The 14,453-nt window shown below is 42.0% G+C and overlaps 1 protein-coding gene across 1 annotated transcript in view; it reads right to left on the bottom strand.

Moving 5' to 3' along the window:
• The window catches only part of VAV3 (vav guanine nucleotide exchange factor 3), a 358,745-nt gene extending 355,488 nt beyond the window's left edge, over positions 1 to 3,257 (bottom strand). Inside the window, exon 1 of the mRNA XM_047085931.1 lies at positions 3,010 to 3,257. Coding sequence (XP_046941887.1) covers positions 3,010 to 3,213 — 204 coding nt within the window. The 5' untranslated portion in view covers positions 3,214 to 3,257. The remainder of the gene's footprint in view (positions 1 to 3,009) is intronic.
• Positions 3,258 to 14,453: the final 11,196 nt, after the last annotated feature.

The following is a 14,453-nucleotide window of genomic DNA, read 5'->3' as shown; positions in this document are numbered from 1 at the left end:
AGCAAGACTAAAAAGATGGGTAACACAGCCAGGAAGAACAATTGGAGACTGGGATCCCATTTATAATTCTATTTTGAAGGATTATTAATTTAAGACCTCAAGATTCAAACATATAATTGAGAAATTATTTGCAGGTTTTTTAATGCAAACAAGGCAGAAGGCTAACAATAAGAGAATGGAAGAAATCACACTCATTGGAGATAAATACTCTTATCAAAAGAGGCTACTCACTGTATAGCCTGTTACAGGATAATTAAAAACAGCCAATAAGCAAAACATCAACAAACTAAAATTCCCTTTGTCAACATCTGTTCATCACAGTTTCAAATGCGACAAAACTCTGAGGTGAGACTTTATAGTTATTTCCTGGCTTGGAAGATCATGTGCTATAAAGAAATTCAAATTAATATCATCTTCAACAGAACCTAAATCAGGTGGACAGAAGGACTCATAGACACTAGAAATGGCAAAAGCCTTTATAGTAATGACATCTCTAAATTCAGAAGAATAAAGTCTGATGGGATGCAGGTCAGGATTTCACTGGGTTACCAGGTTATTTACCATACCATGAATACTGCTGATGGGGTAGGAGCCTTAGAACCAGAAGCAGCTAGAAAGACAGAAGTTAGATCCAGAAATAGAGAGGTCTGCCCAAAGGGGTTTATGGACCTTACAATTGTTTTAAATTTTTCATTGTAACCTTCTAACTCTTTATATGACAATAGCAAAAAAACAAGAAAATGTTTTAATTTTACTATTAGTGAACACCTATAGGTGAGCACTGTAGGCATGTTAAATAGATCACCTTGCTTAATGAAACCGTTAATAAGTGTCACTTAAGGATTTAACAACAATCTGTATAATACAGACTCAGCTGTTCAGCCACCTTCTCTCTCTGCAAAGTGGTCAAGAACCAAGAAGGAAGCCACAACAGACATCACCATATTCAGGCAGTAGCCTCCCAGGGTTCACTCTTGAGAAAAGCCCTCACTCGCAGGACATTACAGAGGAAACTGCATTGAATTTGGAACCAGAAAGCTCAGGGCTGGACAGACTTAAGAATCCAAAAGCAAAATAGCCTAAGGAAAGCCATTTAGCTGTTTACCTCATTATAACCCAGTAGCTTATCTGATAGCACAGTGCTGTAATTCCTTTACAGGGCAAGGATCCCGATGTGTTCACTGTGGTACCCCCAGTAGGGATTTCAGTTCTCAGAGTATCAGCTGTGCTCCATTTTCATTAGTGATACTTACAATGATTATCCTCAGTCACCAAAAATTTATATTACAAATATATTCTACAAAGACCAAAATCACATTTGAACATATTTTCATCCATTGTTAACAATCAAATAAAGGTTAGAAGATCAAAAGAGGGAGATTCTCAGCTGTCCAGAGAGATTGATTATTAGGAACAACTTATTGAACAGCCCGAGGGTTCCAGGAAACTGAAGTTTCAGGAAGTGCACACAATACTGTATTCCCTGCTGGTGGGCCAAGCCATCCTGACCCACACTGCCTCCTGAGGCTACTGGCCAGGTGGAAAATAGTGATCTGTAAACTCGATAGCCAAGTGCAGCTCCAGTAGAACTTTGCTCAGAACAACTTCCAGTTTAATGAAAATGTCTGTTAACCCCTTAACAGGATATCCAGAATTGGGACAACTTTGAAGAGGTCCATAGAGTTAGCAATCACCACCCAGGATTATGGTAAAGTATGAAATAATTTACCCACTTCTGAAATCATATGGTTCTCACCACTTACAAGCCTGTTTTGTCTTGGGGACTGCTAACCAGTTGACTGAAGACAGGATAGACAAGGAATATAGAATTTGGGGTGCAGAGGGCCCCTGATGAAACACCGACATCAAGATGAAGAGATGAATGTGTGTGCTCTAACTTTAAATCCACGATTATTTAATCTTATTAGTCAGTTATACTGTAAAAGGCACTGCTCTAGTTGCTAAGTGGTTGAGACTATCATTCAGTAGCGATAAAATGTCATGGAAGGGGGCTCCTCCTCCCTGTTAAGTTGAATGTGGTTTTTTTATATAATGGGAAAAAGCAAAGAGATGTGCTGAACCGTGTTCAAGATCTGTCCGCATGGAAACTTTCTGACGGGACCAAAAAAAAAAAAAAAAAAACTACTATTCCTCTGAGCCGTGACTTTTGAGTGGACTCGGACGCATGCAGCCTTCCAGAGTTGTTTTTAACCCCTCGAAGAGGCACCGCCAGGCAAAGCTCCAGCCACAGGAGCCAAGCGTGCACCAACCACACCACCTGAGCAAGCACCGAACGAAGGAAAAGCAGAAGGTCTTAGCGAAACTTGTTTCCTGTCGCCGCTGAGAGGCTGGACTCGCTCCTTCTCACATGGCTTCGGAGAAGCTGTAAACACAACCTCGCTGGCCAGCTGGCCACAAGCTCCGGGGGCTTTCGGGAGCAACCGCTGCACGGTGCTCCCTTTTCCTCCCTTTGACCAGTGTCATTCCCGTACAGATAACGGTACCGGAACGCCCTCCACTTCCTAGAGTCATCATTTATGTCATGGTTCCTCTTTCAAGAAAACATGGGGACGACACGCAAAGCAAAAGAACAGAATAAGAGTAAAATTACCCCCATCATCTCCCTGTATCCCTCTCCATTGTTACTATAAAAGAGCTGGAGCAAATTCCTTTTGTTGTCCTACACGCACACACACGCGCGCGCACACACACACAAAAGTAGGTGAAGGACACCCTAAGACAGTTTATTTTTTCCCGCCTCGCAGAAAGCCTTTACGAAATCCTCATTACCGTCTCCGGACGCAGGACTTCAGCATTCAGCTGAAGACCTAAACCACCCAAACCATTCCAGGCCAAGGTACAAAAAGCCGAAGCGATTCCCAAAGCAGGAGGCTGGGAGGCAGGGCAAGCTGAGCGCACCTAGACGTTTGCATTTACACAAAGAAATTAGCCGGATGATTAATGGGAGATGCCGGCTGGAGGCGGAGGCGCCCGCGCCGGCTTCCTTACCTGGGACATCTGCGGCCTCAGGTTGATCTCCTTCAGGTTGATGGAGTGCGCCCGGAGGTTGTTGAGCAGCTGGCAGAGCAGGACTCCATCGCGAAGGGTCTGCGCCAGGTCAAACACCTGCGCCGAGTCCCAGGTCACCCGGTGGTTGGCCGGCAGCACCTTGCAGTGGATGAGCCACTGCGCGCACTGCTTCCAGGGCTCCATGCCCGACGGCTCCGGGACACGGCCCGGCCGGGGCAGGCGACGAGGATGGGGCCGCCGCCGCCGCGGTTCCTCCGCGCCCCGCCGACGCCAGCCGCGGCCCGCCGCTGCCCTGCGGGGGTGCGGGGAAGCAGGCGCCGCGGCGGGCGGGTCGGGGGCTCCGCGCGGGGCTCGGCTCCAGTCCCGGCCCGGCTCCTCCGCCGCCCGGCCGCCGCTGCAGCGAGTCCCGCGCGCTCTCCGTGCGCCCCGGCCGGCTCGGCGGCGGCGGCGCACAGGCTTCCGACTCGCGAGCCCGGCGCCCGGCGACTGAGCATGCCCAGCGCGCCGGCCGCTCTCGCTGCCGTCTGCGAGTCCCAAGAGGCGCGGTGGGAGAGCGCCGCCGCCCCGGCCTGGGGTCTGTGCCCGCAGCGGGAAGGGGGGGCGCCCAGCGCCCCCGCCCACTAAGATCCGCAGGTGTCCAGGGAGTTTTCCCTCGGGCTGGCTTCCCGGTTTGGGGAGAGTGGGGCTGAACACTAATACAGAGGGGTCTCCTACTGAGACCCCTCGATGGCTACATAAAATTTTTTTAAAGGGTCCGAGGGGAGTAAAGGATTAATTAGGGCCCCTGGACTCCCCAGAGAAACGAAAAAATGGCCCAAAGCATCTTGAGAGCGCAGTGCTTAAAGTTTTAGAGATCGTCACCCCTCACCCCTTTCTGTTCTAGCCCCTGAATTCTCTTCCTAGAGATAATTACTGTTTCTCCAAGTTAGTTGCTGGTAAGGATGTTTTGGCACCTTAAAAGTGTGTGGGGAAACGCCTGCGGGAACCTGCCCCTAACCCCTGAGTCTGTTTCGATGCCAGGTGTTTTTCACTTAGACGGTTTCCCTCTCAGACTCGTAACTGCTCCTCGTCGCAATCCTAACGCTTTTCTGATCGCAAAGAAACCTTCCGGGGAGAAATAGGCGGGTGAGACGCCCCCGGAGCGCAGGCGGCCACACTGCGCATGCGCCGGTGAGCCAGGCCCAGGTGGCTGGGAGAGCAATTAGCATCAGTCCTCAGCTGCGCGGGTCGGGCTAAGCTCTGAGACCCTTAGCAAAGTTGTACCATGCCCCCCGAAACTCCCAGCTGACTCAAGCAGAGCAGTCCTCTGGGGACTCCTAACTGGGCCCCGTTTACTCCCGCTGCCCCTCAAAACCAAAAACAGTGTTTAAACTATTCATGGCAAGATACCACCACATTGAACTCTTACTGTTTTATATAAATGTGGTTGGGGCTCACCCTTTGGAGACGTACCCTTTGAAAATTTAAAAATAAAAAGTAATGAAACCCAATAGGTGGGATTTTAGATTTTTTTCTATTGTATTACATTTCCGTAGCTCAAATTTCTATTATGAACCATATTAATTTTATAAAAAAAGGTCAAAATGTTTTTTAAAACATATCTGATCTGTTAAGGACAGGGACTGTGTCCTTTTCCATTAGCCTGTGAAAATCGTAGCACACTGTGTACGCTGAGCATTAAACAATAAATCAGCCTGAGGATTTCCTTTCCTCACATGCATCCTTCCCCAGCAGTTTCCCCTTGTGTTCAACCCAGATTACATCAATGGCACCATGTTTCCTAAACTACAATTTTGGCAAATAAATCATACTAAGCTTTACATATCCTTAGAAACAAAACCAACACATCTGAATCACCATGTAATACACAATCTTGCATAAAGAGAAATTAAAATGAAAAAGAAGTTGCACTTGAAAAAAGAATAACAAGGTGTAAATTCCATTTCAGGTAGCAATGGATCATTCTTGGATTTTGTAGGATATTTCCAAAGCCCAGGTAATATACACTATACCAAGAGGCAGACCTGGGTTTAGAGTTTGAGCTCGGCTGGTTTCTAGCAACATGACCTTCAGAAAATTACCGAATTCCTCTAACCTTCAGTTTCCACGTATGTAAAAGGGGAAAAATAATACCTCATAGTGTTGGCAGAATCTAATGATACAACGCCTTGCTCTTCAAAATGCAGTCCATGGGCCAGCAGCACCACTCAGGAGCTTGTTAGATATGTAAACTCTTGAGCTCTACCCCCAGACCAAATGAATCAAAGCCTACCTTTTAACAAGATCCCCAGGTGCTACATATTTATGTTAAAGTCTGAGAAGCACTGATATAATGCATAAAACGTGTGCTGCCTAACACTTAGAGCTCCATAATCATTAACCAATAGCTTTGAGTTCACAGATAGGCAGCAATGACCAAACAAGTTCTATTTAACTTTTTTTTACAGTTAATATATACTGTATCATAATATATAATATGACTTCAAAATATAAAACCAGAAGAGTAGAGAGAAGGGCAAGAGGAAAAGATATAGAAGGCCTAGAAGGTAAGGAGGCTAGAGAAACAGAGTTACTCAAGCAAACAAGGGGCTAAGTGTCAAAATGTGAATCATGTGGAACTCATTAAAGTGTCAGAAATTGGGCAAGAACAAAATTGACAATGGGCTTTTTTGAGCTGTCAGCCAAATTCCTTGTCCTTTAAAATCTTACCACCTAGCAGTGAAAGCTGGGAGATAAGGACTAAATTCCATCAGTGGCACTCTTTGCTAGTCCAGCGCCCCAGCGTTCGAGTGAAGGCCATTCTTGCACGTGTAACTTGTGACTAGGACTCAGCGGACCCACTGCCCTGAGGCCTGCGTTAGTTCCTGAGGCACATCCACACTCTACCATTTACTGAATGCCAAGCCCTCTGTTGGCCACTCACAAACATTAACTGCAAGTTAGAAGATGTTCCCCTTTCCTAACAGATGAAGAAAGGATATCAAAGGCATTAAGCACCCTTCTTCTGGGTTACTAAGCTCTCAAAACAGGGTGAATTTGGGCTCCACATCTGTGTTGTTTCTATTCAAAGCTGCTCCCCATTATAATAATCACTTTAGTGAATTTAATTACTAGTTTAAATCTCTCCCCACTAGACTGAAACACCTTGAAGGTAAGGATGGTGACTTATTCATCTCCACAGTCCCAGAACTAACCTTGGTGATTGGCATACTATAAGCGCTCAATAAATATTAGTTGAGTAAGTGAGTAATGAGTGAACAAATGAGCTATGTTGCCTCTTTCTACTCTCTCTGTCCTCTCTTCCTGGTAGTGAAAAGATCAGGAAACATTCATGGTGTTACTATCAGGCCACATGAAGAGAAGGTCTGCTCCATCCTGTGTGTCTCGCTAGCCTTTCTGGGCCCTCCAGCATATCAGGTGCCCTTTCTTCTCTCTTGCATTGCTCTGAACTTTGGATCTTTGCCTCAGCCTTACTTAGTATAAAAATGGGAAACAGTATGGGTGGCATCTGAGCTTCAGGAAAGACAAGACAGCAATAGATAAAGGATATCACACTCCAGGTCTCTTTCCACATTCAAAATTACCCCATAATCAGAAAGTAAGGATTAGAGAATTCACTAGGTTATGCATCAGTCCTAACATACCACAGAACTATAAAGTAAAGATGAGAGCCACATAAAGTCATTTCTTGCTACAATCTGTACTGTCACTCAGTCTTTGCCAATTTTTTTCTTTTTATTCTTTCAACTGTTAAGTTTAGAAAAGCACTAAGATCTACCACCAAGAAATTCTGAAACCTAAATTTCTTATTCCTTATTTTATTTGTTTTGTATCACAGAAGTGAATCACTGATGCTATAAAGCATATCAAACGTAAATCGATTTGCAGTGCTTAGGTGACTCGGTTAAGCGTCCAACTTCGACTCAGGTCATGATCTGTGATCTGTGAGTTCGAGCCCCACATTGGACTCTGTGCTAACAGATCAGAGCCTGGAGCCTGCTTTGGATTCTGTGTCTCCCTCTCTCGTTGCTCCTCCACCACTCACACTCTGTCTCTCCCTCTCTTGAAAATAAACATTAAAAAAAAAAGATAAATCTATTCATGAAAGCATTAAAAAGGCAAAAACAGAAATAATGTAGACTACAAACTGAATTCCAGACTCTGTGTCTGTTAGGTTAATTTTCTTCAGCTACAATCAAATGTAGTTTTGTTTCACAAACATTAGGGATGTAGGCTTTAAGTTTCTAGTAATTTGATAATGTTTTAAAATAAACACCAAAGAACCACTGCAAAGATAGGATGGGTTAGAGTGACATTTCTATAACAACCATTCTTCTAATAAATATGAATGTAGTTATTCAAATAAGTGTGAATTTAAATATTTTTAGGTATAACTGAACAAGATCTCATTAGGATCATAGGATTTTCTTTTCTCTTCTAACATGTTTAAGCCCTGATAATAATAATAATAACAACAACAACAACAACAACCATGATGTTGATGATGAAGATGATGACAATGATGATAATGGCTCTTATGCAAACTGTCACTTAGCATCTAACACAAGAAATTTACGTGAGATAATTTATGACACAGATAGGCTCCATAGAAGCAGCCTAAAAAGGAGCATAAGAACATGACTCAAAGTCTTTGTGTTACAAGGGATAGACCAATAAAATGCTAATTAGCTAACTCATGTCCAAATAAATGAAAATATAAGTGTTCTCACTCTCTCCACTGTGGATTCACACACACACACTCACACAATGAAGCTCCAAAGGTTTAATTCACCAAATGAACCTCACCTCAGCTGCATCTTCTGGTTCACATCAAACATGCTGCAGCCCTCACGCCCTGGTTAGACAACAGTCCACTGTGGAACATTAGCAGTAACACGTGTACACGTTATGTTTTAAATATGACTGAGAAGGCTGGACTTGCAGGGGAAAGCTCACTAGCTAAAATAGCTATGTGATCAATTAGGGGCCTTGATCTAATTTGTGGAACATTTCAATTTTATTTGGGTGTTGATATAAATAAATTGTCAAAGAGAGAGCTCTTCATACCGAGATGGTGAATATCAAAATCCAATGTGGGAAGCTTGTGGTGTCCCTTTTTCCAAAAAATCCTTATTCATATCACAATCATAATACTGAGTTAGTTGTAGAATAACTATCTAAGTGTCTGACATCACAACTACCAACACCTTCCCTGAACCTCCACCCTGCTCCTCTTAAGAGCTCCTCAGGAACAGGGAATAAATATATCTAATTCATGTCATATCTCCGGTGCCTAGCACTTAGTAGGGGATGGGTGGATGGACGAATGAATGGATGGATGGGTGGGATGGATAAATGAAATGAATAGGATATAAACCACATGATGATAGTAATTCTGAGAAAGGAGAAAGCAAGGCTAAAAGTTCCATTTGCCATTTCCACATGTCACCCAGATTTATTCCAGCCACCAACAATGTCCTTGGGAAAATAAAGCAATACTGCAGGACTGATTGACTTTACCCACATGAAGAGACTACAGGAATACTAGAAAGTGTCCCATTCCCCATTCCAAAGAATTCAGAACACCTATTTCATTTATTTTTGTTTGAATGTTTTTTAACAATTAAAATCCATTATCACACAATTAGGAACTACCTGAGAAAGCTAATGTACTTACTGATGCCTGATATAGCAACAGCTACTATTTATTGAGTTCTTAGAAGCACTGACAGCTAGCTATTGAACTATGTGCTTTCTATGCTTCGTTTTATTTGATTATCGTAATCTCTCTAAGATAGGTGCTATTATTTACTTCCTCTTATAGGTGAGGAAACCAAGACTAAAGAAGCTCAACTGTCTTTCCTAAATTCAAGCAGCCAGTAAGGGGCAGAACCAGTGTGAGAACCCAAACACTGTGATGCTAAGTTACACACATATCACTGTGATGCCATTCTCCCTCCCTGGAGACTGAAGGTACAGAGAGATTCCCAAGAGCAGACTCCAAAAAGATGGCTTTATACACAGCCAAGTTTGAATGCTCCATGCCTATGCAAACCCAGTAACAAAGTACAGTTTCAATATTTACATAAATGAAATTCCCTTCTATTGCCATTCAAATATCAGGAAAAGAAGCGAAATCTGTTTGATACAGTAATGTTGTTTTAATTCTTTACTTGTTTTTTTTTAAATATTCCGATTTTGGGAGTGCCTGGGTGGCTCATTCGGTTAAGCATCTGACTCTTGTTGGCTCAGGTCATGATCTCATGGTTTTGTGAGTTCGAATCTCACGTCAGGCTCCATGCTGGCAGGGCAGAGCCTGCTTGGGATTCTCTGTCTCCCTCTCTCTCTGGCCCTCCCTCACGCTGTCTCTATCTCTCTCAGAATAAATTAACTTAAAAAATAAATAAATAAAATATTCTGATTAATGTGTTTTAAAGTTTGTTAAGTATTCATTTATTCTTTTCAGATGTAAGGCTTTTGTTTTATTTTGTTGTGTTGTGCTATGTTCCAGAATGACATGAGGTTTTTTGTTTTTGTTTTAATCTGGGGTGGTGGGGAGAGGGGTCAGAGGGAGAGTTAGAGAATCTTAAGCAGGCTCCATGCCCAGCATAGAGCCCCACACAGGGTTCAATCCCACAACCCTCGAATGATGACCTGAGCTGAAATCGAGAATCAGATGGTCAATCAACTGAAACATCCAGGGACCCCAACATGTGATTTTGAAGTTTAGAAGGTTTAGAAAACTATCTTTTTTGATCATCAGACCCACAATGACAATGCGAGAGTGATTTAACAAGAAAGCTAGCCAGTTTTGTGGGAAACTGACATGAGAATGCTAAAAAGCACCAAAATAAAAATCTAATGTGCCTTATTAACCTCACACATGTGCACCCAGATAGACATTCTCCCATTTATGTATTTTCACAGACTGTTTATGCTCTACTTAGCAATCCTGGCATTAGGTTACCTGTAAAATCACACACTTGTTTTTATTGCACACACAAACACAAAGGGAGTCTCACTGTCGGCACTAGAAGAACACCATGTATCCGGCCAGAATGAAAATACAATAACCATTTCTGTTTCAAACTGTTTGGTTTGTTGCTGGCCAAACTTTTAAGTTATTCTCACAGAAATTTCCTAGATTTGGGAAATAATTCATGTGTTCTTCCTGCTTTCTTCTCTTTTCTCTCTGACATTTCTCAGGAACTAAAATTTAGGGCTGTTTAGATCATAATATAGAATTAGGGTGTAAGAAAGAAAGGGATAAATCTAAGGAAGATTGCTCTGAGAGAACAACGATAATTGAGATTATTTTAAAGAGAGAGGAGGATGAAATGGTAGACCTAAACAAAATAGGAAAATTATTTTCATGTTTTCAAAAAATGAAAAACTATGACTCACCAACAATGAAGCAACAGAAAGAGAAATCAAGGAATCGATCCCATTTACAATTGCACCAAAACCCATAAAATACCTAGGAATAAATCTAACCAAAGAGGTGAAAAATCTATACACTGGAAACTGTAGAAAGCTTATGAAAGAAATTGAAGAAGACACAAAAAAATGGAAAAAGATTCCATGCTCCTGGATAGGAAGAACAAATATTGTTAAAATGTCGATACTACCCAAAGCAATCTACATATTCAATGCAAACCCTATCAAAATAATACCAGCATTCTTCACAGAGCTAGAACAAATAATCCTAAAATTTGTATGGAACCAGAAAAGACCCCGAATAGCCAAAGCAATCTTGAAAAAGAAAATCAAAGCAGGAGTCATCACAATCCCGAACTTCAAGCTATACTACAAACCTGTAATCATCAAGACAGTATTGTCCTGGCACAAGGACAGACACTCAGATCAATGGAACAGAATAGAGAACCCAGAAATGGACCCACAAATGTATGGCCAACTAATCTTTGACAAAGCAGGAAAGAATATCCAAGTGGTGCTGGGAAAACTGGACAGCGACATGCAGAAGAATGAACCTGGACCACTTTCTTACACCATACACAAAAATAGATTCAAAATGGATATAAGACCTAAACGTAAGACAGGAAGCCATCAAAATCCTAAAGGAGAAAGCAGGCAAAAACTTCTTTGATCTTGGCCGCAGCAACTTCTTACTCAACATGTCTCCAGAGGCAAGGGAAACAAAAGCAAAAATGAAATACTGGGACCTCATCAAAATAAAAAGCGTCTGCACAGTGAAGGAAATAATCAGCAAAACTAAAAGGCAACCGACAGAATGGGAGAAGATATTTGCAAACAACATATCAGATAAAGGGTTAGTATCCAAAATCTATAAAGAACTTATCAAACTCAACACCCTTAAAAACAAATAATCCAGTGAAGAAATGGGCAAAAGACATGAATAGACACTTCTCCAAAGACCATGGCCTTCTCCAAAGGCCATCCAGATGGCCAACCGACACATGAAAAAATTCTCAACATGACTCATCATCAGGGAAATACAAATCAAAACCACCATGAGATACCACCTCACACCTGTCAGAATGGCTAACATTAACAACTCAGGCAACAACAGGTGTTGGTGAGGATGCGGAGAAAGAGGATCTCTTTTGCACTGTTGGTGGCAATGCAAGCTGGTGCAGCCACTTGCAGTATGGAGGTTCCTCAAAAAATTAAAAATAGAACTGCCTTACGACCCAGCAATTGCACTACTAGTATTTATCCAAGGGATACAGATGTGCTGTTTTGAAGAGACACATACACCCCCATGTTTATAGCAGCACTATCAACAATAGTCAAAGTATGGAAAGAGCCCAAATGTCCATTGATAGATGAATGGATAAAGATGTGGTATATATATACAATGGAGTATTACTTGGCAATCAAAAAGAATGAAATCTTGCCATTTGCAACTACATGGATGGAACTGGAGGGTATTATGCTAAGCGAAATTAGTCAGAGAAAGACAAATATTATATGACTTCACTCATGAGAACTTTAAGAGACAAAACAGATGAACATAAGGGAAGGGAAACAAAAATAATATAAAAACGGGGAGGGGACAAAACATAAGAGACTCAAATATGGAGAACAAACAGAGGGTTACTGGAGGGATTGTGGGAGGGGGGATGGGCTAAACGGGTAAGGGTCATTAAGGCATCTACTCCTGAAATCATTGTTGCACTATATGTTAATTTGATGTAAATTAAAAAAATAAAAAATAAATGAAAAACTATGGTCCATTACCAAAAACATCTGCCAATATATCAAATCTGATTTACTTCCTCATTTAACAAATGTTTAGCACTTCCTAAGTGCCAAACTCTCTTCTAAAGTTCATGTGGAATTACAGAGTAAAAGTAAAACGGGATCCTCTACTAAATCTCTGTGAAAATTTAGTTACCGTTATAAGACAAGGATATGAAAGATGGCACAAAGATCCAGGATGTTTCTATGCAGTGGTGGTGTTTTTATATTTAATGTTAACTGCTTATGACAGTAGTTAGTAAAATAACAAACAGGTACAGAACTGGAAGGATTGCTAGATAGGCAGAACACAGAATACCTTTCTCTTGAGGTCTGCCCCAGGCCTAGAAGAGCAGCCAGCTAAATGAAGTCTATTCTCTTCTAGAATCCTGGTATCTCCACATTTGTGGCCCCTTCCCTCCCTCTTCTTAATCACTGCAAGTGCCCAGGACAGAAATAACTTCTGGGGTGTCCCCAGGCCCCAAAAGAGTTAACACTGATGCAACTTAATAAAGCAAAAAGAGCTGAAGGCATTAATTAGAAACTCCAAAATATTGAACATCCTGACTAACCAAGGTAATTCACAGTGAACCCCCTCCCGCCCCCCCCTCAAGTATCCGCATGAATCTCCCATACTGCCCTGCGTCTCTGCTAAGTGGTTCAGTTTTCTCACCAAACAATGGGACAGGAGCTGCCATAGGCTGCTAGGGAAGACAGGTGATCAATACGAGCACAAGGGCTGTGGTCTCCCAGCCTGTTTCCATCACATTGATGGTGAACTGAGTTACTTGAATCAAAGCGAATGAGATTTGGCTGCTGGCTGTCTATCAGTGCCTTTTATTTTGATCTGTCCCTTATTTGAAAGTGCCGGGGAGGATGTGCCTGCTGGCTGAAATCTCTCTTTACAGCTGCTTGCTGTGATGTGCATGTAGATGGTAGAAACTGTGGCCCCACACCTCTGTGGAAGCTACCAGTTTAATTTTTAGTTGAGGTGAAAAAGAGGCAGATACTGCTGACCCAAAACCAGCGGTTCTCTGGCACTGGAATGAGGATCATCAGGAAGGTCTTTGCTTTGCAACCACATTCGATTTGGACATTCTGTATCAGATCTCTGCCTAATAATTGCTTTTCTCATACTTATTGCATCTCTCACATTCAGAGATTAAAAGCTTAACTGTTCTTTAATAATGTCTTATAATTATGTCTCAATAGTTATAATTCCATTATAGATTAAAAAGTTTTTTGCATCTCTAAAGAGCCAGAAACTAGTATCAGTGAGGAAATTCTCATGTAGCTTTTAAATAAAATCTAATTATTTGGGGAGTCAGCTTTAACTACCCTTTTTTGCATTTAAAGGTATAGGTAGTATTTTGCTATTTGGGGAAACTGATCCAAACGAGATACAGGTTTAAAGATATTCTCTACTTTTGATCTGTCTTTCCCTCTAGGTTTTCTACACAAAAGTTCTCCACAATGTTCTCATACTCTGCAGATAAACTGGAGAAAATCCAAGCCTTGAATTTCACTTTTCAAAGGATCTTTCAGGAATGAGCTAAGCAATGGTCATTTTGCAACAGGATTAAAAACCAAATTGCCATCTCATTCCAGTTACACACTGTGGCAAATGAGAGCAGCTGTTAAATAAATGTTGCCAGTGTACTCAGATCCTACATCAGCCATGCAAGCCCTGCTGTGCTCCATGGCCACAAAACATGGCTCTAAACTAAGCCAGATCTGTAGCCAATGCATATGATGAATGGGTAGGAGGGTTCCGGCACATCCCTTTGCCCACATTAGATTCCTGCAAGCCCAGGTAAAGGGCCACCTCCTCAGAAAGGCCTTCCCTGATAATGAGGGACAACCCCATCCTCAAACCACCCCCACCAGTATAATTTCTACTTCGTCTGATAGTTATTTTTCTTGGTCTTAAGAAGAATCCTTAAGGAAACAGTGTCTAGTTCATCTGGGAATTCCCAAGAGCTCACTAAATACTGATGAATGAACAAATGAATGAGCAGTCTCTGACCTATCACTGTAGACATGCTACCTTTAGTCTTTAGCTACAAAAAGCTTTCATATTACTTACAGCATTCTTGTGCATATTTAACTTTCTGTTTTCTAGACTTTACCTTCTTGAAACAGTTTTCTCTAAAAGTTTTGAGTAGAATGTAAGAAGCAGTCTAGAAGGGGTAAAGTGTGGG

This window comes from Lynx rufus, unplaced genomic scaffold (genome assembly GCF_022079265.1).
Source record: "Lynx rufus isolate CCGP_SWC_20201006 ecotype Redwood Valley unplaced genomic scaffold, mLynRuf1.p SCAF_2, whole genome shotgun sequence".
In the NCBI taxonomy this organism is placed as follows: Eukaryota; Metazoa; Chordata; class Mammalia; order Carnivora; family Felidae; genus Lynx; species Lynx rufus.
This window is presented reverse-complemented; position numbering and strand designations above follow the sequence as displayed.